Raw genomic sequence first — 26,583 nt, 5'->3', positions numbered from 1 at the left:
CAGGGGACACAGAAAGGGCTGAACTCCTCAATGCCTTCTTTGCCTCAGTCTTCTCCGATAAAGAAAACAATGCCCGACCTGAAGAATTTGGAGCAAATGATTCAGCAAAGCAAACACAGCCCAGAATAACTAAGGAGATAGTACAAGAATATTTGGCTAGTTTAGATGTATTCAAGTCTCCAGGGCCAGATGAACTGCATCCAAGAGTATTAAAAGAACTGGCAGATTTGATCTCAGAACCACTGGCAGTCATCTTTGAGAATTCCTGGAGAACAGGCGAAGTCCCGGCAGACTGGAGGAGGGCAAATGTTGTCCCTATTTTCAAAAAGGGGAAAAGAGAGGACCCAAATAATTACCGCCCAGTCAGTCTGACATCAATAGCAGGGAAGATTCTGGAGCAGATCATTAAGCAAACAGTCTGTGAGCACCTAGAAAGGAATGCTGTGATCACCAATAGTCAGCATGGATTTCTGAAAAATAAGTCATGTCAGACTAACCTGATCTCGTTTTTTGACAGAATTACAAGCCTGGTAGATGAAGGGAACGCAGTGGATGTAGCCTCCCTTGATTTCAGCAAGGCATTTGACAAGGTGCCCCATGATATTCTTGTAAAGAAGCTGGTAAAATGCGGTCTTGACTATGCTACCACTCAGTGGATTTGTAACTGGCTGACTGACCGAACCCAAAGGGTGCTCATCAATGGTTCCTCTTCATCCTGGAGAAGAGTGACTAGTGGGGTGCCACAGGGTTCTGTCTTGGGCCCAGTCTTATTCAACATCTTTATCAACGACTTGGATGATGGACTCAAGGGCATCCTGATCAAATTTGCAGATGACACTAAACTGGGAGGGGTGGCTAACACCCCAGAGGACAGGATCACACTTCAAAACGATCTTGACAGATTAGAGAACTGGGCAAAAACAAACAAGATGAATTTTAACAGGGAGAAATGTAAAGTATTACACTTGGGCAAAAAAAATGAGAGGCACAAATACAAGATGGGTGACACCTGGCTTGAGAGCAGTACATGTGAAAAGGATCTAGGAGTCTTGGTTGACCACAAACTTGACATGAGCCAACAGTGTGACGCGGCAGCTAAAAAAGCCAATGCAATTCTGGGCTGCATCAATAGGAGTATAGCATCTAGATCAAGGGAAGTAATAGTGCCACTGTATTCTGCTCTGGTCAGACCACACCTGGAGTACTGTGTCCAGTTCTGGGCACCACAATTCAAGAAGGACACTGACAAACTGGAACGTGTCCAGAGGAGGGCAACCAAAATGGTCAAAGGCCTGGAAACGATGCCTTATGAGGAACGGCTAAGGGAGCTGGGCATGTTTAGCCTGGAGAAGAGGAGGTTAAGGGGTGATATGATAGCCATGTTCAAATATATAAAAGGATGTCACATAGAGGAGGGAGAAAGGTTGTTTTCTGCTGCTCCAGAGAAGTGGACACGGAGGAATGGATCCAAACTACAAGAAAGAAGATTCCACCTAAACATTAGGAAGAACTTCCTGACAGTAAGAGCTGTTTGACAGTGGAATTTGCTGCCAAGGAGTGTGGTGGAGTCTCCTACTTTGGAGGTCTTTAAGCAGAGGCTTGACAACCATATGTCAGGAGTGCTCTGATGGTGTTTCCTGCTTGGCAGGGGGTTGGACTCGATGGCCCTTGTGGTCTCTTCCAACTCTATGATTCTATGATTCTATGATTCTATGATTCTAAGTCTTCATATAGCAGATAGCAGAAAAGCAATATTTTGTATACCTGTAGCCATAGTAATTAGGGGCAGGCTGTTCTGACCAATGAAATTTGTTTTAGGGGTCCACAAGCTGTCCATGCATTCTGTTATCCAATCATATTGCTGAAAAGGATTGTGCACAAGGTGATCACACATGTAAATATTATAAAAGTGTCTTGAAATTTGAATTCAAGATCTAGAATTTGGAGAATTCCTCTGGATCGGTTATTTTTGCTGCAGCCTGCAATAAATATGAACTCTGCTGTCTTTATTTGGCTAAAGAGGACTGGCGTATTTCCAGACCCCCTTTGTAGAGTAACGGAATCACAGAACCTCTGTGCTCAGAGATCTGTGCTGGTTGCCCATCTGCTGCCAGGCCAAGTTCAGGGTGTTACCATTACATGCCCTCCAAAATTTGTCTGATGAAAATAGGGCTGTCCTAGTCTGAAATTATATATGTATATATATATATATCCCTCCCATCTGACTGAGAGGCCCCAGCCACTCTGGGCGGCTTCTAACATATATAAAAACATAATAAAACTATACAGGGCTGCCTTCAGATGCCTCCAGGATCAAATCAGAAACTGGGACGGCTTCTGTAAATCTGGGACTGTCCCTGGAAAACAGGGACACTTGGAGAGTCTGCCCTTAATATAAAGGTAAAGGGACCCCTGAGCATTAGGTCCAGTCGTGACCAACTCTGGGGTTGCGCCCTCATCTCGCTCTATAGGCCGAGGGAGCTGGCGTTTGTCCACAGACAGTTTCCGGGTCATGTGGGCAGCATGACTAAGCCGCTTCTGGCGAACCAGAACAGCACACAGAAACGCCGTTTACCTTCCCGCCAGAGCAGTACCTATTTATCTACCTGCACTTTGACGTGCTTTCGAGCTGCTAGGTTGGCAGGAGCAGGGACCAAGCAACGGGAGCTCACCCCGTCGTGGGGATTCGAACCTCCAACCTTCTGATTGGCAAGCCCTAGGCTCTGTGGTTTAACCCACAGCACCACCCGCGTCCCTGCCATTAATATACAATGCCCTTAAGAACTTGGGACCAGTTTACCTGCGAGATCACCTCACCCCATATACGATGCCTGTTTGAATGCTTCAAACAGCAGAAGTGTTACAAAGGCTGCATAATCCCCGTTTTACATTTGTAAGAATTTAATATTTTAGTGTGGCATGTCAACTTTGGACATGTCTGATCATTCACGGCACTCTTTCAATGCCTGCTAAGAGCATTTTTGTTTAGACAAGCCTACCCACATGTTTAGAACGCTGACACAAGTTTTAATATGTGTCAGAGCTGCTCGAAGATCCTAGCTCACAGAGGATCACGCTAGCCAGCGATCATTAAGTAAAAGTCTTTATTGAGTTACAGTTTCCATTCCCAAGCTACTGCGTGCAACTCTACGTCTAGTAGCTAGATCGGCGAAGCTCCGTCTGATTCTCCGCCCCTTGTGCACCAACTTAATATCCTAGCCCTGCTCCACCTTTTCCGCCTGACTGTTCTCCTCTGGGTCCCTCTGCCCCCCGGGGTTTCTTCCTTCCGGGATTCTTCTGACGCTGACCCGGACCCTCCTGCCTCCTTGCGCCGGGCTTTAGGACCTGGCTCCCTTTCCGGGCTGCTTACTGCGCCGCCTTCCTCTGCATTCGAACTTGGCGCGCGCGCCCAACCTTCCACTTTCCGCTTAACCGTTTCTTCGCTCCCCGATGGAGGTGTGGCCACTCCTGACTCATGCCCTCCCTCCTGTGGTGAGCTGCCAGCGCTTGCCCCCTGGCTCCCTTCCTCCTCCCTGCTCCCTAGCGGTGACGCTGGTCCCGATTTCCAACTGCTCTCCTCTGAGTCCCCTCTGGCTCTATCTTCCTGGGGTGCCCCCCTAAACTCCCCCCTTGCCCTGGCCACTGGTGCTCCTTTCTGTGAATCCTCTGATTCACTGGAAAGACTCGGAGATCTCGGGTCGTCGTCATCACTCATCCTTTCTTCTGCCTCCTCCCCTTCGCTCTCTGTTTCCTCCCTTGCCCTTGCCTCTGCTCCTAAACCCCTGACATCCATCCCCCCCTCGAAGCCCCCCATTCCCCCCTCCCCTCCTTCCGGTGCTGGAGCTGGGTGCTGCTGTTGCAAAGGGACGAACGTCGGATATCGTTCGCTTCCCGTGGCGGGCCTCCATCTGAAGGCTCCCGGGTCTTCCTCCTTGCTCCCGTCGACGACGGTCACCTCCGCTTCCATCTCTGTGCCGCCGTGCTCGAAACCAGGGTCGTCCCCGAAAACGTCCATGTCCGTCTCTCCCTCACTTCCTCCTGGCGGCGTTGCTCGTCCTGGGCATTCCAGCCACTTTCTGCGGAACTGCTCCTCTGGTTTATCGTCCCACCAATACGAGGGTTCTGATGCAGATCCCGAGGGTGACCCCTCCGGGGAACGGACGTCTTGTGTCGGGTCCTCGTCCGAGTCGAACCCCCGGAAAGTGCTGGCCGAAAGCGTGGGCGTGAAAAGCCAGTCGTCGAAAAAGTCTGCTGGCATTGGTCTATGTGGGAAGAGGGCGTGAAACTCGTCTTTGAGTAGAGGTTCGTCCAAGGCGTAGCCCGGCACCCAGCTGTTCGCACTGGCCGGGGTGCCCTCCTTGGCGAGAAAGTATTCTACCCCCTCTTCCCCCCATCTGGAGTCCAAAATCTCCGTGACTTCGTTGAGGGGCTCCTCCTGTGCCACTCCCGCGTGCCCTGTTCTGTCTCTGACCGGACTCGGCGCCGTTCCGGGTTCCTGGAACCTGTGCGGTGCCTTGTAGGGAGTGAGCACCGATCTGTGGAACACCGGATGCATTCTGGAACCCTCCGGAAGTGCCAGTCTGAAAGCTACCGGGTTGACCTGCTCTTCGACTTGGTAGGGCCCCAGTTGTTTATGCCCTAGTTTCTTCTTGGCCAACGACCTGGCCGGCACTGCGTGGGCTGCTAACCAGACCCAGTCTCCCACGTGGAGCTCTTCGCCAACCCTTCTGTGCTTGTCCGCTTGTACCTTGTATGCGTGTTTGGCCAGCTCCAGGTGGCGCCGCAGCTGATCGTGGACTTCCTGCAGCTCCGACGCGAACGCATCTGCTGTCTGCGGCTCCCCCTCCCCCATTCTTTCCAGTCCCGGGAAGGTTCTGGGGTGCCTCCCATTGTTGGCGAAGAACGGCGTGACCCCCGTGGACACGTGCTTCGTGTTGTTGTAGGCGAACTCGGCAAGCGGCAGGTAATCCACCCACGTCACAGGCTGTTGATTTGCATAACATCTCAGGTACTGCTGCATGATGGCATTGACCCGCTCCGCTTGTCCGTTGGTCTGCGGGTGTCTCGCCGACGCCAGGTTGATCTTGACGTTCAGGAAGCCCATCAGCTTCTGCCAGAAATTCGAGATGAACTGCCGCCCCCGGTCGGACAGAATAGACCGTGGCAGACTGTGAACCTTGAACACGTGGTCTATGAACAGTTTGGCGGTTTGCTCCGCCGTGGCCACCTTCGCACACGGAATGAAATGTGCCATCTTGGAAAACAGGTCCACCACCACCAGCACTGCCGTCTTGCCTCTCGAGCTGGGCAGATCTGTGACAAAGTCCAGGGCCACCCTCTCCCATGGTTCGACCGGAGTTTGCAGCGGTTCCAACAGTCCGGCCGGCGGTCTGTGCACTGGCTTGGCCCTCTGGCAGGTGTCACACCTCGCCACGTAGTCTGCGACCTCCCCTCTCATTCCAGGCCACCAGAAATCCCTGGCTACTAATTCCACCGTCTTCTCCTTGCCAAAGTGCCCGGCCGTGGGCGCGTCGTGCAGCTGCTGCAGCACCTTGGCGCGAAGGTCGTCTCCCGGCACGTAGATGGCCCCTTTACGGATGAGCAATCCATCTCGTAGCTGGAAACCGTCGGCCGCAGCCTGCAACGCTCGTCGCACCGCCTCCAGGTCCACGGTGGCCGCGGCGCACGCCCACACTGTTGGTGCGAAGATGTGCATGGCGGCCGCTGGCGTTGCGTCCTCCAGATACTGTGGCTTCCGGGAGAGGGCGTCCGCCATGATGTTAGTGTCCCCCGGGACTTACTCTATGCGGAAGTCGAAGTTCGCAAAGAACTCAGCCCAACGTATCTGCCTCTGGTTTAGGAACTGTGCCGTGCGCCAGTGCTCCAGATTCTTGTGGTCCGTGCAAACCTGCACCGTGTGCTTGGCGCCGATCAGGAAGTGCCTCCACGCTTTGAACGCTGCATGAATGGCCAGCAACTCCCTGTCCCAGATGGTGTAGTTCTGCTCGGACTTGCTGAGCTTCCTGGAGTAAAACGCTCCCGGTCGCCACACCCCCTGCTGGTCCTTCTGCAGCAGGACCGCCCCCACGGCTCTGTCCGAGGCGTCTGTCTCCACCCTCATCGGCCTGCTGGGGTTGACATGAAGCAGCTGCTCTTCCGACGCGAAGAGACGCTTGAGTGCCTGAAAGGACTGCTCCGCCTGCTCCGTCCAAACGAACTTCTTTTTCTTGGAGCTAAGCGTGTCTGTGATGGCCGCTGTCTGCATAGCGAAGCCTTTGATAAACTTGCGATAGAAGTTCGCGAAGCCGACAAACCGTTGGACCTCCTTCCGGTTGCGTGGACTCTTCCAATCCAACACCGCTCGAACCTTGGCGCTGTCCATGGCGAGCCCCTTGTCAGACAGCTTGTAGCCCAGAAAGTCCACCTCCGTCACGTCGAATTGGCACTTCTCCAGCTTGGCATAGAGCCTATGTTGCTTTAGCCTGCTCAGCACTTCCTTGACGTGCCCGTCATGCTCCTGCTGCGATTCCGAAAAGATCAGGATGTCATCTAAGAAACAGACGCACGTCTTGTAGAGAAGTCCCGCCAACACGTGATGCATGAAAGCTTGAAAAACGTGGGAGCCATTTTGCAATCCAAAAGGCATAACTCTATATTCGTAGGTCCCCAGTGGCGTGAACATGGCCGTCTTCCACTCATCTCCTTCCCGCATGCGAATGAGGTTGTACGCCCCTCGCAGGTCCAACTTGGTGAACACTTTTCCCTTCCGCACCTTCGCTAGGAGGTCGTCGATTCGGGGCATGGGGAAGTCCGATGGCTTGGTCCCACTGTTTAAAATGCGATAGTCCACGACCAGTCTTTTTTGGGGCGTGTCTCGCTTTTTAACAAAGAATACAGGACTGCCCCCCGCTGCCTTGGACTCTCGGATGAAACCGCGCTCCAAATTATGATCTATGAACTCCTTGAGTTCTTGCAGTTCGTCCTCTGACATGGAATACAGTTTCCCTTTAGGCAGCGCCGCCCCCGGCAGCAGGTCAATTTTGCAGTCATATGGTCTGTGAGGGGGTAGTCTGTCCGCCTCCTTTTCGCAGAAAACTTCCAAAAATTCTGCGTACTTGTGGGGAATCGCTTGCAGCGTGCCTAGCAGCAGCTGTGACTCCTCTTCCTCCCCGTCCTGCCGGGGCACGATGCAGTGTTCAGCACAAAAGGAAGAGCCGAAGATCAGCTGCCTCTGGTACCAAGCCAGCGTTGGGCTGTGCTTGTCCAGCCAACTCATTCCCAATACAATGGGCGTATCCGATAGTTGAGTGACATTGAAGCTGATGACTTCTTTGTGATTCCCAAGTCGCATCACCATCGGTGGCGTCTGCTTCACCACTTGCCCCCCTAGCAGCTCCCTGCCATCCACCGTGACAACCTGCAGGGGCAGTGTGGCCGGCAGCAACTGTATAGCGTGTTTGTCGACAAAGTCCTGCCCTATAAAGTCCGCATTGCTGCCCGAGTCCACGGTGATCGGCACGTCCATGGTGATGCCATTGGGCAGCTGGAGAGATGCGGTGAGCCTCACTACTGGTTTGGGCGGGAGGGGGTTCACGGGCTGTAAAATCTCTGGGGACTGCGTCACTAACACGTCTGGCTGGGCCCCAGTGCCTCTTCCTCCAGCCAGACTGCGTCGTTTCCCTGCTGTGGTCCACCTTGCTGCGTCGCTGCAGTCACCATTGCTGAGGCTGCAGTGAGCTTGTGGGGCCTCTGGGGACACTCTTTCGCCATGTGCCCTGGCTCCTCACAGACGTAACACTTCCTGTTCCCTCTAGGAGGCTTCGCTTTCACTGCTGCCGGTGCTAGGGCTCTGGTTGCTGACTGAGCCCTTGCACCTCCAACCTCCATAGGTTCCGCTCCTCCTCCTGGTGGAGGCGTGGATTGCGCCCGCGCTGCGTCTCTGGGAAGGAAGGAGGGGCCCCTGGCTGGTTCGCGCCCTCCACGCCCTTCGTCCCTGCTCCACGGACGTTCTTCCAGCCGCACCCCCACTGCCAGTGCCCTCTGAACGACCTCCTGGGTGGTCCGGGGTCTCTCCCCCCTCGCGATTTCATCTTTAATCGAGCTGTGCAGCCCCTCCCAAAAGAGGTCTCTCACAGGGGCCGAATCTCTGTCCCATTCCAGGGCACTGACCAAAGCGAAAAAGCGGGCATGATATTGCCTTACGCTGGCCCTCCCTTGCCTTAGTCCATGCACCTCCTTCCGGGCAAGATCCACGTCAATGCTTGATAAAAAACACCCATCCATCGCTTTAATAAAGGCATCCGCATCTTGGAGCGCCGGATCCTTATCTCTCCATAGATTGCGCAGCCATGCTTTAGCATCCCCATGCAAATGGGACATGATGAATCCCACCTTCTCTTGCTCATCTCTAAAGTCTTTATTCAGCAGTTGCAGTGCGCACAGTACATCTGCTCTAAAGTTGGGATACTGTTGCAGGTTCCCATCAAAGTGAGAGACCAGACCGCCTGTTCGTCTCGCCAACCCAATTCCCTCCTGTCTGGGTGTCTGCTTTGTAAGCACGTCTAACCTGACTTGGAGATCCCTGCAGGCGGCAGCTGCCTCCTCCTCTCTCTTCCGGGATGCGAGAGCCTCTGCATTCAGTTGTGACACTGCTTTTCTGAGTTCCTCTATCTGCTGCTCAGCCGTCATGTCGGCTGCCGTTCGTGAGCTCGCTGGTAGGCACCTGCTTCTCTCCCCTCCTCGAGGCTGTAGATGCCCACACTTGAGAGACGGAGCTTACTGTCAGAGCTGCTCGAAGATCCTAGCTCACAGAGGATCACGCTAGCCAGCGATCATTAAGTAAAAGTCTTTATTGAGTTACAGTTTCCATTCTCAAGCTGCTGCGTGCAACTCTACGTCTAGTAGCTAGATCGGCGAAGCTCCGTCTGATTCTCCGCCCCTTGTGCACCAACTTAATATCCTAGCCCTGCTCCACCTTTTCCGCCTGACTGTTCTCCTCTGGGTCCCTCTGCCCCCCGGGGTTTCTTCCTTCCGGGATTCTTCTGACGCTGACCCGGACCCTCCTGCCTCCTTGCGCCGGGCTTTAGGACCTGGCTCCCTTTCCGGGCTGCTTACTGCGCCGCCTTCCTCTGCATTTGAACTTGGCGCGCGCGCCCAACCTTCCACTTTCCGCTTAACCGTTTCTTCGCTCCCCGATGGAGGTGTGGCCACTCCTGACTCATGCCCTCCCTCCTGTGGTGAGCTGCCAGCGCTTGCCCCCTGGCTCCCTTCCTCCTCCCTGCTCCCTAGCGGTGACGCTGGTCCCGATTTCCAACTGCTCTCCTCTGAGTCCCCTTTGGCTCTATCTTCCTGGGGTGCCCCCCTAAACTCCCCCCTTGCCCTGGCCACTGGTGCTCCTTTCTGTGAATCCTCTGATTCACTGGAAAGACTCGGAGATCTCGGGTCGTCGTCATCACTCATCCTTTCTTCTGCCTCCTCCCCTTCGCTCTCTGTTTCCTCCCTTGCCCTTGCCTCTGCTCCTAAACCCCTGACAATATGTTTTAGTTTATTGTTATTTTAATTTTTCAAAAGTCTTACATTGTTGTTATTAATTCTTCTTAGGAATCATTTTATTACTATCTTTTTAGTAAACTGCTTTTTTAAGCAATCCAGCAGTGTATAATTTTTATGAAATAAAAATGAAATAAATAAAACAAGTCCAATCCCCAATGGCAGCAGCATCTCCAGAGAACGCTGGGAGACACTCTCTGCCTGACCCTGGAGAGACCCTGTCAGTCCAGAAGGACGAGACAGAGCGAGATGCACCGAGGGTCACACTCAGTAGATGGCAGCGTCCTACATTCCATGTAGCTCAGTATTGCCCACACTGACTAGCAGCTGCTCTCCAGGGTTTCAGTCTGGCAGAACTGCATCCCTACTTGTACCTGAAGATGCTGGGGATTGAATCTGGGACCTTCTGCACTCTAAGCAGGTGCTGTACCACTCGGCTATTCCTCCCTCCCCTCTGCAATTTTTCCTGTGCATCTGCTCCAACTGCCCCTACTAACCAGGCACAATGGGTATTTTTTACGATGTATGTACACTGTTTAGATATATATTACATGTTAGTTTTCCAAATAAAATTAATTTCAACAATGGTGGTGATAAAGGAAAGGCACTCTGCACATGATCAGAGGCACTCTGCTTAAGCATTGCTGCTTTGCATGGTTCAGAGCTTACACAGAAAGCAAGACTTGAGGGCTCCAGCTCAAACTGAGCACAGACCAGCTCTGACATTTGGGTCCAGGTTAGCCTAGTCAGGTGGGGGCTCGCACACTCACACCCACACCCTGATGTAGGCTAGGGCTGGGCTGCCTCCCTCTTGCATGCCTACCTGCAGTTCCACCCCATATCCAGTGTAGACAGTCACATTGTAGGTGCATTCCAGGAAACGGTTCCACGGCAGAGGTGGGTAGTCGGTTGAGTCTATGTATCCTTCCGGCTCGTAAAAATTCACGCCACAGAGAACTGGAAGGAAACTCCATGTTAATCATAGACTGACCTACCCCATAAAATGCATAACCAAATGTCCACTAAAGTCTAGGCTATAACCGACCAGGCACTAATTCCCCTTAAAAGATTCATTTGTTTGTTGTCAATTGTTGTCAGGGCTAATGCCCTCCATATAAACTTTACAATGCTTACTAAAAAATTAAGTAAAAGCATAATGTGCTTTGGGAAAAAAATGGGTTGGAGGCCTTGTTATTCCCCTCCCATCTAAGAGCCATACCACTCTACCCAGTTCTGGGAGTGGGTTGGGACAGTTAAATGCCAACAGTAAAGGAGTGTTTAGTGGTGGGGAGGAGTCCATTTGGGATGGCAGGGCTGAGAAGGAGAAAGAGGCAGTGGTTTGCTTGGGACCCTTCCATGTTGTGGGACAGACTACAGCCCAGGCCAGAACAGAAACCAACATCTGGAGGTCCACAGATTCCCCATCCCTGGCTGACGCTGACTGGCAGTGGCCCTCAAGGGTCTCAGGCAGAGGTTCTTTCCCAGACCTATGCAAAGCTGCTCCCATTTGCTTTCTGCAAGCAAAGCAATTATTCTGCTGATGCTCTGTGGCCTCTGTCAAATGCACATGGTTCCTCTCTTCATGCCTCTACCCTTCTGCCTTTGCCCTCCCCATCTGCTGTCCCAAAGACAAACGGCCGTTTAGCAAATGCACTGACCATCTTGCAAGTCAGCTGTCTCCCACTGCCCTGCAAATTTGTGATAAAGCAGCAGCTGTGACCACCCCAACTCTCAGAAGAGGGGCGGGTAACATGGTGCCCACTAGAGGTTGTTGGCCTCCAAGTTCTATCATCTCTGACCCTTCTTCACTGATGGGATTTGGAGTCCAGCATCCTCTGGAGGGAACCCCGTGGGCGACCCCTGCCTCAGAGTATGGGAAGGCAGAGGAATTTGGTAACAAGGGGAAATCCCCAGGGGGCACAGGCAGCCCCTGGAATGACTTTGGCTAACACCACTTTCCCTCCCTGCTGACTTCTTGTGTGCAAATCCAGCATTTCTGTCACAATGACATCATTGCAGAAGTAAGATGTCTTACTTGGAGTTTGCTCAGTGGTGATCACAGTGGGGGTGATGATGGTGGGTATGGTTGTGTCTTGGCTCTCCTTGGAAAAAGGCCCCCTCTTCGTTTCATCCTCTGGGCTCTTGACCGGAATCTGGGCTTCGCCCTCTGGAAAGGCAGCCACAAGTGGCTCTGTGGCTTTGGGGCCATGAAAGAAGGTCTGTGGGATTGTCGGCTGCATTGTAAATGGTGAGATTTGAAACAGGGAGTGACTGGTCACCTCACGGCTTCCTTTCCTGCTGCCCCATGAGGTCTGCTCTGGCGTTGTGGGCTTCTCCTTGTGAACTGTAGCCATCATGTCATTGTTGACCCCCCAAGTGTGCAAGTGGTCTCTGGAAAGGGATGCCCTTGATGTTGGCAGGCTGGGCTGGGCAGCAGCTGTGGTGGTTCTGAGTTTCTGATGTTTCCTGGCTGTGTTTCCTTGCTTGGAAGAGGATGGCTTCTTCTTGGAAGGTTGGATGTGTCTCGTGTTGGTGTAAGGGGGAGCTGTCAGTTTTGGGGACTCACCCATCTTATTCATTGGGAAAGCAAAGATGTCCTCTGTTGACAGAATGAGACTCTCAGGGGTAGGGTATCTTGACTCCATGTTCTCTCTTAGCAGTGTGTTGTTGGTGAACTCATCCGAGTGGTGTGGGGATGCCTTCAAAGAGTCCCTCTCCAATCCAGAGTTTATGCCTGTAACAGAAGGTCCAGAGAAAGAGACTTAAAAGCTCTGGCATGCATTAGGTACATTTGCATTGAAGGGGGTTGGACTAGTTGCCCCTTGGGGTCTTGGCAGAGGCCAGGAACACTTTGCTCATCTCATAGGATCATAAACTAGTAGAGTTGGAAGGGACCCCTAGGGTCAACCAGTCCTTTGCAATGCAGGAATAACAGAGTCTTTCCTCCCCAGGTAAAGGTGGCTTTCTTCCAGACCTCTTGGCATCTGTAGCATTCCCAGCTTCAATGTAGCTTTGCCAGCCTGTGGCCCTGCAGCTGTTTTAAGAGCACAACTCTCATCAGCCCTAACATCCTCTGCCTGGGTTGGTTGGGGCTGGTGGCAACTGCAGGCCAAAACATTCGGAGAGAAAAGGCTACTCTAACGCCTCCAAAAGATGGTGGGCAATGGCTTTCACTCAAGATCTGAATGTAGCCCCACATGCTGAACCTACTCAAGTTAAGCAAGACAGTTGACTTGGAAACTACCAGTAAGCTATGTCAAATCTCAGGTGCTTGCATCAAAACCCAGAGCTCTTTAAAAGCTCTTTCTCTGTATACAGATAGTGGGCATTTATTTCAATGTGAAAATAATAACAATTTATATGCTTGGTAGGAAAGCGCAGTATCCTCTTGGGTCAGGAAAACTTTGCCAACTTGGAACTGGTCCCAGAAAAGACATCTGAAGGCAGCCCTGTTTAGGGAAGTTTTTAATATTTGAAGTTTTATTCTGTTTTAGTCCTCTGTTGGTAGCCACCCAGAGTGTCTGGGGAATAAATAAAATCATCATCATCATCTTTGCTCAGTCAGAGATTTTCCATTTCTGGCATACTAATGGGTAATTTATTTGCTGTCTTAAAAAAAGGCCCTTCACCTGTGGTTTCACTTGGGGTTGAGGAGAAGTGCCACCTTCAAAAAGCAAATACAGAACCGCCACATGCACACACCAATCCACAGATATGACAAATCCCCTCCTGCATTTCAAGCCTCTCGTTTCACCTCAACCCAAAGCAAAGAAGCCCACTTGCTTTCACAGAAAATCTTAAATTGAGTGAGATTTGGCCAGAGTGGGTTTAGCACTCTTCCCATGTACGTGCCATCAGACCAGAATGGCTAAATGGTTGTTTGTGCTCTTCCTCTACAGTTTTAATGCTTTTGCTTGAGCTGCTATGGCAAATTGTTTTCCATAAAAGAGGCTTTAGAAGTCACCTCTGTAGAGCACAGTGGGTGGGAAGAGAGCCCAGTGCCCCTCTTAGCTGCCCTGCCCTCAGTACAGAGAGGAAGCCAATAATAAAGAACAGCAGTGACAATGGCAGGCTGATGAGAAAAGTGGCATTCCACTGCCTTGCTGCCATAGCTCTCTTTCAGTGCTAAGGAAACTCTGGAAGGTCGGGGAAGTGTGCGTGGGTGATGGGGCTGCTGGCATTTTTGCAGTTCTGAATGGGCTCCTGGGTTCCAAGAGCAATCTCCATGCTGGGTGCCTGCACCAACCTACACACCACATCAGAAAGCCCACGCTAATGTTGCCAGGGGGTGCATCCAAGTGGAATCCCCCTAACCGAGCAATGCTCTCAAGGGAAAGCGACTGCAGGAACCCACTTGATGAAATAATTTCTGAGCTGGTTAAAATGGAAAAAACAAGGGAACTTGAATGTGCGCAAATAAAGAAACTTTCCTTTTGAACCCTTTCAGACTCCTGTGCCTCCTTCACCTTATCACGTTCCTTTATCTTTGAAAGGAGGCAGAACAGGGGGGAGATGAATGAGCATGCAAGGCAGGAAAAGGCTGCCTTCAAAATGACACTCCCACCTTGTGGCTTTGAGCTGTCTGTGCTCCGGTTTGGTGGGAACAAGCATCTTTCTCCACACCCCACACCCCTTGATTTCTTTTTTAAAATATCAACTCCACCAGATATTGGGCTGCAGGCTCTTAATTTCTTAAGTAAATCAGTTGAATTGTTTAATCAAATTAGTTAATGCTCTCTAGGCCTAAACTCAGGACAGCACACTGAAAGGCAAATGTTCTTTCATTGCTGCAGACTTGGTGATTAAACTTTAAGAAAGGATAAAACATACATTGCAGGGTTTGCTGGGTAGTGATGATCAGTTTTGGTGAGGCATGGCACCCCCCCACCCCCAGTAAAACACCCCATCCTCTGGAGCTTGTGGAGAAATTTCACTGTCCTGTTCCCACCCACCCCAACACACTTTGGCCAAATGGATTTTATGGTAAGGAGATGACATTAAATAAATGTCAGTCTCTTGTCAGGCCCTCAAACAAGTACCAAGCAGATGCTGCTGCTCCTCCTCTTCTAACTTGCCTTCAGAGCTGTGTTATGGCAAGGGCGAGGGCCATTTGGGCTGGTGGTCACCGGCTGGAGTAAGTAGAGTGTCTGTGCCAGAACCACCTTTGGCTTCTCCTTGCCATCCTTGGCCAGCAATCAATGGATTTGGGAAGCTTCCTGAATGTAATAAGTTATTGAAACCCACGTTGGAAACCTGTGAAATCCATACATTGTGTCAGTTCATTGATTGGTGCTTTTTTGTTTGATGTTTTGAATAGAATTTATTCTCACTGTAAAATAATTGATGGCCAGAGAACATTTGGTGCTGCCCTGAGAAAGCAGCAAGGAATTGTTGAGTACCCAGGATGTAGGGGACTCGAGCATCAGATCTTGCTGGGTGTTGGTCTCACTGGCAGGCAGCAGAAGCATTTCTTGGCTGAGTATGAAAACCTCAGCGCCTGTGTGGTCTGGACCTTTTCCAAAGCTGCAGGTGCTCAAGCTCTCCCCGCTGGAAACAGAAGGAAGAGGTTGCCATTTCTTTGATAAAAGCGGCTTTATCTCATTAGTCTTAAGAACTAAATCATAATCTTGTTGCAATTAATTACATAAACACCAGGCAAGGATGGGAGTGATAATCAGGAAGGCAGGAAATGCTGATGGAATTGGCAGATTCCCTGCAAGACAGTAAGCTGAAGGATTTGTGGTGCATTAGCGAACATGCAGAGAATTGCCAAAATCTGGTGGAAGGGGGATACATTATCTCTCTGAAATTTGCAAGATGGAGACATTTCTGTGGCCAGCAGAAGTGACTAGGAGCTTTGCAATTGCTAATCCTGCTCATTCTAGCATACCTACAATTTGAGGTGGGGGATAAATTCATTTGACAAATTTGTACTTCCCGAATAAATAGGTAAACAGAAATGCCTGTTTCTGTTGTGGGTCTCCAAACCGCCCAAATGCCTTGTCGATCCAAAGGATGCAGACAAATATGACTGTGTAAGAGGAAAGTGTTCTGGTGAAAATAATGCACAGAAATGAATTGCATTAAGGAAAACTGAAATGTGTATATACACAAAATGTGTCCAGATGCTTATGTGAACTCTTCTTCTTTGAAAAAAATGCCTGAATTAGGCCAATGGCTCATCCTGTTTTCACAGCGGTCGCACAGATGCTTGTAGGAATCCCACAAGCAGGACCTGGGCACAAGAGTCATCTTTCCTCCTGAGGTTTCCAACAGCTGGCATTCAGAGGCATTGCTGAGATCAGCTGTGGTGGTGTAGAACATGGTGCCCGTGCAATTTCCAACCTGATAGGCAGAATTTCAGTGGCAAGAACAGAGAAAGGCCCACTGGTGTGTGTGTCATTCCTAATGACTGGGTAATGGGTAAGGAGTCTTTTGCTGCTGTTGATCCTCTTGGATTTTCTAGATGGCTCTGCTCCACTCAGCAGCACTGTGAGGAATGAGCTCTGGAAACCCATTACCCTGAAATTGAGCTATTTCCTAGGAATGCAAGAAGCTGTTAAGGGAAATAAATGGCTCCTTTCACTAGTTTTCTTTCAGTAAATGGCTCAGCCAAAGAAATAGGCAGCTCCCGCTGCATTCGACCAAAACTGATGATGGGAGATGGCAGCTCTGGGTCTAGCAGGAGGGGAAGCTAGAGGGAGTTGGGAGAAGCCACCTCCTCACTCTATGCCAAAAAAGTCCTCCCTACTACTTTCCAGATGGACCGGATTCCCTCCTCTTGGGGTACAATGGCTGGATCAGGCCAAAGGGGGCCTATCTAGTCCACAATTCTGTTCTCACAGCAGCCAACGATGCAAAGCTTGTCACCAACATCACGAGCAAAAGGCTGAGGCCACTAGTCCTGGTCTTCCTCAGAGCAGACCCATTGAAAGGAATGGGCACCTTTGGTCCATTTATTTCAATGGCTCAGCCTCTGGGTCAAATTAGCATTGGGTACCACCCAATACAGAGTCATCACGACTGATAGGAACTGATAGCCTCCTCCTCAGATTGGCCTAATCACATTTTAAAGCCATCTGTGTTGGGGGCCATCCTTACATCATGCGCCACAGTAACTCAGAAGTGCAGGTGCAGTGCTGAGAGCAAAGAAACCTTGATTCTGTGTCCACCTCCCACCTCTGCGCAGGGTCTGTCATGGAGGAATCTTGCAAGGACAGAGCCAGACTACATTTCTCCAGCAAATCCAGCAGAGGGGAGTCCTTCGCTCCCTCTGGTCCTTAGGCAGTCTGTTCCGCAGCCAAACATTCCTTACCCTTAGGATGTTTCTCTGAATCTTTCATCAGAATTGCTTTGCCGCCATTTCTGCCAAGTTGTCCTAGTCCTGCTCTCTGGAGTGACCAAGAAGTCTGCTCCATCTTCTGTCTGACAGTCTGCAGGGACACCTTGCTTTTGAGGTGAGCGTGGTCATGCTGGGGCTACCCAAAGTATCTGTAGGGCACCAGGTTTGCAAAGGCTGCATTAAATAATCACCTCAATATTTGGAGTTAACATGCTTAGCCAAGTCAGGTTACTCATGAGCCAGGTCCAGGGTTCCAGTATTAATTTACAAAGCCCTGAACAACCTAGGTCCCAGGTACCTCAGGGATCACCTGAACCATTGCATGCATCCCAGCTTGATCACTAAGATCAGCCACAGGAGCATTGCTGGTTGTTCCCTGAGTTGGTGAGGCTCACTTGATAACTATCAGAAACTGAGCCTGAAGTGTCATCGGCCCAGTCCTGTGGAACTCTTTCCCACTGGAGATTCAGTGTGCACCTTCTTTGCCAACTTTCAAATGTCTGCTGAAAACTTTTCTATTCCCCCAGGCCAGTGTGGTATAGTGGTTAAGAGCGGTAGTCTCGTAATCTGGGAAACCGGGTTCGTTTCTCCGCTCCTCCACCTGCAGCTGCTGGGTGACCTTGGGCCAGTCACACTTCTGTGAAGTCTCTCAGCCCCACTCACCTCACAGAGTGTTTGTTGTGGGGGAGGAAGGGAAAGGAGAATGTGAGCCGCTTTGAGACTCCTGAAGAGGAGTGAAAGGCGGGATATCAAATCCAAACTCTTCTTCTTCTTCTTCTTCTACACAGGAAATTAAGAGCACATCCTTCCACAATGGTTAACTGGTGTCATGTTTTTATTGCTATAACCCCTTTCCCCCATATAGACACAGTGGTGTAAAAATATTGAAATAAATAAATAGGGCACTGGTGGAGGAGCACACTGTACCCAGGATGTAATTACACCAAGACTCTGAGCTTGGAAAACAATAAAGCTAAGTTTGTTAAAGGAAATACCGTACATGCTTGATAGGAAAGATCTTATTACAGTCCAACTACGGTAGAGCCTAGGCCTGCTCTTTATTCTCAGCAGGAGAGACACAGAAAGGCATCTCCTCTCCTGGATCTCTTAGGGTTGGGGGAAGAGGGGGAAGTTCCCAGGGGAGGGCTGGGAGGGTTCACCCTCCTTTGTGTGGAACAAGGGTTAAGATACAATTTTGATAGAGGGATTTGTATTTTCTTTCACTTTTCTTCCTTTCTATTTTCTCTTTTCTTTTTAGTTTTGCTCTTTTTAAATTTAGATTAGGTTTGCTTTTATTAAATTTTATGCTGAATTTTTTAAATAAAATTGATCGAACATTGGGGGGGGGCAAATATGTCTTCTCTCCCAAGGTGAGCAAGGAGGAGGAAGGCGAGGAAATGAGGTCAGCAGCAGTTCCTCTCTCTAGCTATACCCATCCATGCAGACACATCAAGCTACAGGGCAAACCGAGTTGCATCCCAACACAACCACTGTTTCTGTACCTACTGCCATTCACTCTGAGTGCATTAACACTAATTGTGCAGCACTGAAGTGCACCAAAGTGTTGGAAGGAGATAGAATAACACAATAAAGAAATAAAACTTTTTCTCCCCCTTTGCTTCCCTCAGCCTGCGAGGTTTGTTTGCTATGTGCATTAAAGTCATTTTCAAAATCCTTTAATGAACTAATTTATGAGAAAGGAAGGGGGATTAAAATTTATTTCTGAAAAGCAGTGTGTTCCCCCCACCTACCCACTCAGTGGAGGTAAAAACGCTTCCCAAGATTGTTATTTAAAATGGTTGTTGCCATTTAAAATAATATGACTAATTTCTCATTAGAGCCTTTGCTAGAAAGCACTGGAATGAGCCGCCTCTTCAACAAGGCATGAAATGAAAAATGTAGCACCACGAGCCCATAATGAGATCCATTCAAACCCCTTAATTTCCTAAAGACACTCTTGTTGGTTGACTCTGCGGGATGAAGTTGGTTCATATTGAAGCCAGAAAGAGTGGCTCCCCCATTAGCCACCCCCCCCACCTCAACTCCATGAGGATCCAAGCAGGGGCCTCGGCGTTTTGCTGCCTGAGGTGGGGCAGCCAAGAAGGACTCCCCCATCTCCCTAGGCCCCCCAGGCCACGAGGCCAGCCCACAGGCCCAGCTTGCTTAGCATTCCCTTCCCCCAGGCTGGTTGCCTCCTACCTCGCTAGCCTTCCCCATCCGGAGACCCCCCACAAGCCCACCGGCAGGGCATGAAAGCGACAGCCCTCAATCTCTCCCTGTAACCCTTAAGAAGTCCTGCTGGGTCCAAGGCACAGCTAGCCCAGCAGCTGATGGGAAGCTCCCAAGCAGGACAGGAACTTGTGGCAGGGAGCTGCTGGGAGCCTTATTTGCTGTGACAATTGCTACATCCCTTTAAGAAACCACCTGCCTCCTGGCAAACTTTCTGAGATTGGCAGAGGAGGCCTTCTTGGTAGTTCCACCACCCTCAGAAGCTTGGGGGCTGGGGCTCAAGGGAATAAGAGGGCCTTCTCTGTGGTGGCCCCCAAGCTTGGGAAATCCTTTACTAGAAAGTTACATCTGGAAGTCTCATTGTACAGGGAATGCTGAAAGTGTACCTCTTTCCCTCAACCCTCTCAAGATGTGTGTTTTCAAGACCCGCCTTATTTCTGAGATTATTTCAAACTGCTTTTAATATTGGGCTTTGTGTTGTTACCTGCCCTGGGACCTTACAGTGAAGAGTGAACAACAACAACAACAACAACAACAACCATTGTCTTATGGGAGTGAATGCCACAATTTAACTCTGTGCTGTGTGTCAAAGTCCTTCGTTTTGTCTCCTGAATTTTCCAACAACATTCTTTGGCTACAGAGGGTAGGACCCAAAACAATGGATTCCAATGGCAAGAAAGGTGATTTTGACTGAACCCTGGGAAGAATTTTCTGAGGGCAACAATCATTGGGCAGTGGAACAGACTCCCTCTGAAGGTGGGGGACTCTCCTTCACTAGAGAACAAAAATGTATCCATACAGGACGGAATAAATAAAAAAAATTGTCCAGTAGCACCTTAGAGACCAACTAAGTTTGTTCTGGGTATAAGCTTTCATGTGCATGCACACATGTTTATGCACATGAAAGCTTATACCCAGAACAAACTTAGTTGGTCTCTAAGGTGCTACTGCACATTTTTATTTATTTATTTTGACTACGTCAGACCAACACGGCTACCTACCTGAATCTAGAGTACAGGACGGTGCATTTTACATTGAAATACGGGACAATCCTGTATTATACAGGACAGGTGGCAAACCCCAAAACTTTTCTAAGGGAGTCCCTGTGTTGTATTCATTACACAAGAACCCAGGGAGTGCATGCCGTAACCAATTCCATTGTGTACTTGCCAGGCTTGAGGGAGGCTGAAATAGCACAAGTCTGTCGGTAGTTCATTTTCAGTAAGGAACCCTGTTCAGTAATCCGGAGCTGCTTCAGAACAAGCTTATCTGATCTATACCCTGAACAGGGTCTTTAAAACAACGTTTAAATAAAGAAAACAACTTGCAAGGTTAAACCCAACAGGCTCTGTAAACACACCAGAGGCACACAAAGGACTCATAGAATCATAGAGTTGGAAGAGACTCATTAGATTTTAATATGTGTGTCAAGGTAGAAGGCTTTGAGAGACACATCACATCTTTTCAGCTAGTCTGGAAAGATGGTGTTGGAGAGTGTGTGAAGCTGATTAGGATTAGGATTTATTTTTTTAAGGGGGGCTCACCATGCGGGATGAGGTACACAAAGTGAATATGTTTGCAGATGACATCCCCTTATTTTTACAAAATCCAATAACAGTCCTCGAGCCACCTAAGCAGCAGTTAGAAATGTATCACAGGGTAGCAGGATTGCAAATCAGCTATTCTAAATCCGTGCTTCTTCCTATCAATTTAGATGACACTACAAGAGACTGGTTACTAGTTAACTCTCCATGTGCCATAGCACATGGAAGATTTAAGTACTTAGGTATTACCCTCACTGCAGACACAAAACAACTGAGACGCAGAACATAGATATGTGGACCACATGTCTGGAGCAGCACAGGAACACCGTCCTAAAACCATTTTGACTCCCAAGCTGACCAAGTGTTTCTCTGCAAGGAGGGAGGGGGTGAGGGAACCTTCCCATCGTCTCAGGAATTGGGTAATCACCATCTCAAAGGAATGGGCAGACTACCAGGAAAGGCAATCAGATAAGGCATTATCAGATAACCTGACAGACAGGGAAAACAACATTCAAATTTCTGTTGTAGACTGCCTTTTCTCCTATCATACACCCTTCCACCTCCTATCATACACCCTCCCCCAGCGGCAACTCCATGGGCTCATTGGATCCCCTCCAACTTCTTCCTGCTCGGCGGAGAAGTTGGCTCTGGGCTAGGCTCCTCTTTTCTGGTAGTTAATCCTATCTCTTCCTGACTACTTCCTTCACTGGAAGCTGGCTGGGCTGGCTCATTCATGACAGGAGGCTTCCGAGGCCAAGGAGGAGGGGGCTTCAAAAGAGGGGGGAAAGGCTATAGTAGAGCCCCACAGACATGAAGGTGTCTTCATCTGCCAGGGAAAGGAAGATGCACTGGTCACACACAACATGGAGCCTTGGTGAGTCTGTTTACAGAGAGAAGTGGGTTTCTGAGGACAATGGCAAACTGAAGGTGGAATGCTGCACCTGGAAGCCCTTCTGCTCCAAGCTGGTTTGTGCACAGACAGCTTTCCGGGTCATTGGCCAGCATGACTAAACTGCTTCTGCCGCACAGGACATCTGAGTACCAGGGTGCACAGAAACACTATTTACCTTCCTGCCACAGCAGTACCTATTTCTCTACTTGCACTGGCATGGTTTTGAACTGCTAGATCGGCAGGAGCTGGGAAAGAGCAAGGGGTGCTCACCCTCTTGCATGGATTCGAACTGCCAATCATTTTGTGTTCAACAATCCCAAGAGGCTCAGTGGGATCAGCAATCCCAAGAGGCTCAGTGGTTTAGATCACAGTGCCAACCGCATCCCTACAATTAGCAATAGCTCAACAGTGGAAGAACCAGACTAAATACCCCATAACATATGGGAAAATAATTTCTGGGATACAGCAATATCTGAGCATCTCACCAGACACAGGAGGGCAATTAAAAGCGTAACAAATAGAGATACCTTCCAGGAAATGTGGACCCCTTTTGTTAACTATGTTAATGACAAAAATCATGACCATTCAATATTCTCTGTGGAAAGGTTACATTAAGTTATATGTTTGAACACTGCATGTGTAAGTTTATGTCTAGAGTCAATAGATAGAATAAACACCATTAGATGTACTGCTGGATAAGTGTTTAATGGTTCTTATATTTGTATTTGTTTAAAAACCAATAAAAATTAGTTTTAGTTTTTTAAATGTGCTGCTTGAAAAAGTGCTTTCTTTTCTCTGTCCTTCAGCTTCCTTGGATGTCCACATGTTCCAACATTAGAATGACGCAGCTGTTCTTCAGTCCTGCCACAGGGCTTGCAGTGCTCCTCCAACAGGCTGCCTTGCCTAAATTTGGCGCGTCCTCCTCCGACTCCTTCCTTCTATCTGTCCCCAAGCAACACACTTGTTTCTCTTCCTCTTAATTCAGCCTTCCCCACCTCAATTTGTATTCAACTTGCACAGTTGCCTGCAGAGATCCACATTAGGAGGCAAAAAGGCTTGCATCTCTAATGTGCTGGGAGCCTCTCTCTCCGTGTGTCTGACTGCAATTCAGGTGAAGGGGTGATCTTAAGCTGAGGTGGGGCAAGATTTATAAGCAGAGGAAGTTCAGTGAATGTGTGCATACAGAGGAAGGGCAAACCATGGGCAGGGAGTGAGGTAAAGGAGTTAGTCACTAAATACACCATGAAGAAATGGAAGAAATGGAGCAGGAAGACTACTGTAGCCCACCCAGGAGGGACATAGATAAGTGAGGCACAAAAATAGACTCGGGAGATGGGGAGGGGCATGGAAGTGTGCAAACATTTGTGGGCTGCAAATTCTGCCCTTCCCCTATTCCTCATTCCACAGCCTATTCACCATGTTATATAGTTATAGAACAGCAAGCATGTGGCTAAGCTTTAGTTTTGCCACCTCGGGGTTTGAGAAGGCCCAAGGCAATACCAGCTAGGGCTGCCAGACCTCCAGGCCTGACTGGAAGTCTCCAGGTTTGCCTGGACCCCTTCAGGTGGCAGCGGAAGGGCTTGGATCTCTAGGTGGGCGAGAGTGCCTTGAAGAAGAGGAGGAGGAGGAGGAGGAGGAGATGACTGTGTGCAGCTTGCAGGCTTCAGCCTGGCAGGAGCTGGCTGCAAATTGTTGCATGTACAACTGGAGAGGTTTTCCCCCTCCTCTGTTTCCTCCTCCCATCTCCCAATTAACCTCCATCTCCAGGGCTCAGTGATGGGAGGGAGCACAGAGGAAGAATCACTGGGGCCTACCACTCTGTCTCAGGTTTGGATGCTGAAATCTCGGTGTTATGTACTAAAGTTCTCACCCTGGGCCAGCAGGGGGATAGTGTAGATAGTTTTCACTCAGGTCCACGTCAGTTATTTTAGGCGGGAAACCCTGGGTTGTTGTTGCTACAATGTTGATAGCCGGCTGCCTATAAAAGCAGGCCGGCTGAGCTGTTTGCTGTTCAGTTCTGTCCAGCTTACAATAAAGAGCTTCTCTGGAGAAATCACTGTGTCATCTGCTATGTTCGCCCACAACTTAACACTAGCGACGAGGATGGGATTGATGGACATCAGAGCACAGCCAGATGCAGCCACCTCTGAGCAGAGCTGAATCACTGAGCGAAATCACTGAACAGAACCAATTCAGAGCTGACTGTTCTGGCTAGAGCACGGTGTTCCATCCATCGCCCTTCACGCCGGCATCGGAATCATGGCTTCACTTGTGCCTCTACCGCCGTTTGCGCCAGCCTCTGAATCATGGGACTCCTACCTCGCTCGGTTCGACTGCTACCTCCAAGCCAACGAGCTGACGCAAGTATCACAGGAGCGTAAGCAGGGCCTATTCCTCAGCCTCTGTGGGCCTGAGGTGTTTGAGACGGCCCGAGCATTGGTTGCACCTGAAGCAGTCCAGGCAACACCGTGGGACACGATCCAAGAGAAGCTCCGCAACCACTACGCACCAAAGCCGTCCAAGATTGCTGCCCGCCATGCGTTCTACCACCGGAACCAGGCAGAGGGGGAGTCAATCAACAACTACACCACCGCCCTGTGACAGGCTGCAATGCACTGTGAGTTCCGAGACTTAGACAATGCCCTGATGGATCGAATCGTCTGCGGGGTCCGGGACATCCATCTGCAACGGCGTCTCCTCGCCAAGCCAGACCTCACGCTACAGAAAGCCATTGAGGAGGCTGTGGCCCAGGAGATCCGCAAGTCCAGCAGCCCGCGTCTTGCTAGGAAGCCAGTTTCAGTGCATCACGAAGAGGCCAGCAGTGATGAGGCATCCTCCAGTGAAGACGATGACGTGCACCAGACAAGCGGGAGCGCAGGAAGTTCCAACAGAAGTCCAAGAGCCAACCAGAATGTGCCGGCTGCGGAGGCAACCATTCCTGTGCCAAGTGTCGATTCAGAGACGCCACCTGTAGGAAGTGTTCCAGAAGGGGCCACATCGCTAAGGTCTGCCGATCGGCTCCGTCTGACACCCCCCCTTCACCGACTCGCAAGTCCAAGTCTTCACTCCAGTCTGCCAAGAAAAGCTGTTTCGCTCTCACCAACTGCCACTGCCCGTCTGGAACCACGATTGGCCAAACCGACTCCCCTACGCGACGCAAGCTGAACGTCACGGTGCTCATTGAAGGAGCTCCATGTGACATGGAGATCGACACCGGGTCTGCCCTGTCCATCGTGTCTTGGAGCACCATCAAAAGACTGGTACCCAGAGTGTCCAAAAGGCAACTCAACTCTCACCGCGTACACCTGAGAGACTACCAGGGAAACGACATTCCCGTGGTAGGCGTTGGCCGGTTCCGGATCGCCTTCAAGGATTTTTCGGGCATGCTCCGACTGGTGGTGGTAGAAGGTCAGCGGCCAAGCCTCCTAGGGCTAGACTGGTTTGATGCCCTCGGCCTGGAAGTCACCGGCATCAACTGCATCTCTAACGCAGAGACTGAGGGTCTGGTCAAAGACTTTGCCGAGGTTTTTGATGGCACTTTGGGGCAATATACAGGTACGCCCATCTCCTTTAGCCTTGATCCACAAGTCACCCCCATCAAGCTAAAGCCACGCCAGGTTCCCTTTGCTCTCAAGGCTAAGGTGGATGAACAACTGGACAAGCTGATCGCCCAAGGAGTTTTGGAGCCGGTTGACCACGCCAAGTGGGAAACCCCCATCGTCACGCCTGTCAAGCCAGACAGGTCGGTGAGAATCTGCGCTGATTACAAGTGCACGATCAACAAGGCACTTCAGCAGCACGCTTATCCGGTTCCTGTTGTCCAACACCTGCTGCATTCCCTGGGTGAGGGTAAGGTCTTCGCTAAGCTGGACCTTGCCCAAGCCTATCAACAACTGCCCGTCGATGATGCCACTGCTGAAGCCCAGACGATAGTCACCCACCGAGGGGCATTCCGTTGCCGCCGGTTGCAGTTCGGGGTGAGTGTGGCTCCTGGCATCTTCCAAAGCCTTATGGAGCGTCTCCTGCAAGGGCTTCCGGGCGTGGTGCCATATTTTGATGACGTCTTGGTGTGCGCAGACTCACACCAGCAGCTGTTCGAGTGCCTCCGTGCTGTACTGACCAGGTTCCAAGAGGCCGGGCTCAAGGTAAAGAGGGAGAAGTGCCAGATCGCCATTCCACAGGTAGAGTTCCTGGGCTATCTTATCGACGCCTCCGGCCTTCACCCGACCACATCCAAGATCCGCGCTATCCAGCAGGCCCCCATCCCAAAGAACAAGACGGAGTTGCAGGCGTTCCTGGGGCTACTGAACTTTTATAACATGTTCCTGCCCCACAAAGCCACGGTGGCTGAGCCTCTTCAGCGACTCCTCAGCACAAAGATGCCTTGGTCCTGGAGTCATCGGGAGACAGCGGCCTTCAACGCGGTCAAGGCTCTCCTTTCATCGGACAGTGTGCTGGTACAGTACAGTGAAGCCAGGCCGCTGGTCCTTGCCTGTGACGCCTCACCTTTTGGCATCAGCGCTGTCCTTAGTCACCGTTTTCCAGACGGAAGAGAAGCACCACTCACCTACTTTTCCAGGACGCTATCTCCAACGGAATGGAATTACAGCCAGCTCGACAAGGAGGCACTAGCACTTGTGGCTGGAGTGAAGAGGTTCCATGAATACCTCTATGGCAGGACTTTTGACCTCATCACTGACCACAAGCCGCTCCTGGGCCTCCTCGCCGGTGATCGTCCAACTCCACCGGTCCTCTCACCGCGCATGCTGCGATGGACTGTTTTCCTGGCTGCCTACCACTACCGGCTCGTCCATCGCCCGGGAAAATCGATGGGCCATGCCGACGCCCTCAGCCGTTGCCCTCTTCCAGCGTTTGTGGAAGACCCAGCTCCAGCTTCATCGCTCCTCCTGATTGAGGATCTTCCGGCAGTGCCTGTATCGGCTGCCACTGTGGCCTCCGCATCTGCCCAGGATCGCACCATCAGCCGTGTGCTCAACTGGGTGTGGAGGGGGTGGCCACAAGGGCCT

At 50.6% G+C, this 26,583-nt stretch overlaps 1 protein-coding gene across 1 annotated transcript in view; it reads right to left on the bottom strand.

Moving 5' to 3' along the window:
- The window catches only part of SEZ6L (seizure related 6 homolog like), a 194,009-nt gene that overhangs the window by 98,987 nt on the left and 68,439 nt on the right, over positions 1-26,583 (bottom strand). Inside the window, 2 exon segments of the mRNA XM_081174523.1 lie at positions 10,373-10,506; positions 11,585-12,283. Coding sequence (XP_081030649.1) covers positions 10,373-10,506; positions 11,585-12,283 — 833 coding nt within the window.

Source organism: Podarcis bocagei (genome assembly GCF_964188305.1).
Source record: "Podarcis bocagei genome assembly, chromosome: 16".
NCBI lineage: Eukaryota > Metazoa > Chordata > Lepidosauria > Squamata > Lacertidae > Podarcis > Podarcis bocagei.
Note: the sequence above shows the minus strand (reverse complement) of the source record. Positions and strands in the feature narration are given on the sequence as shown.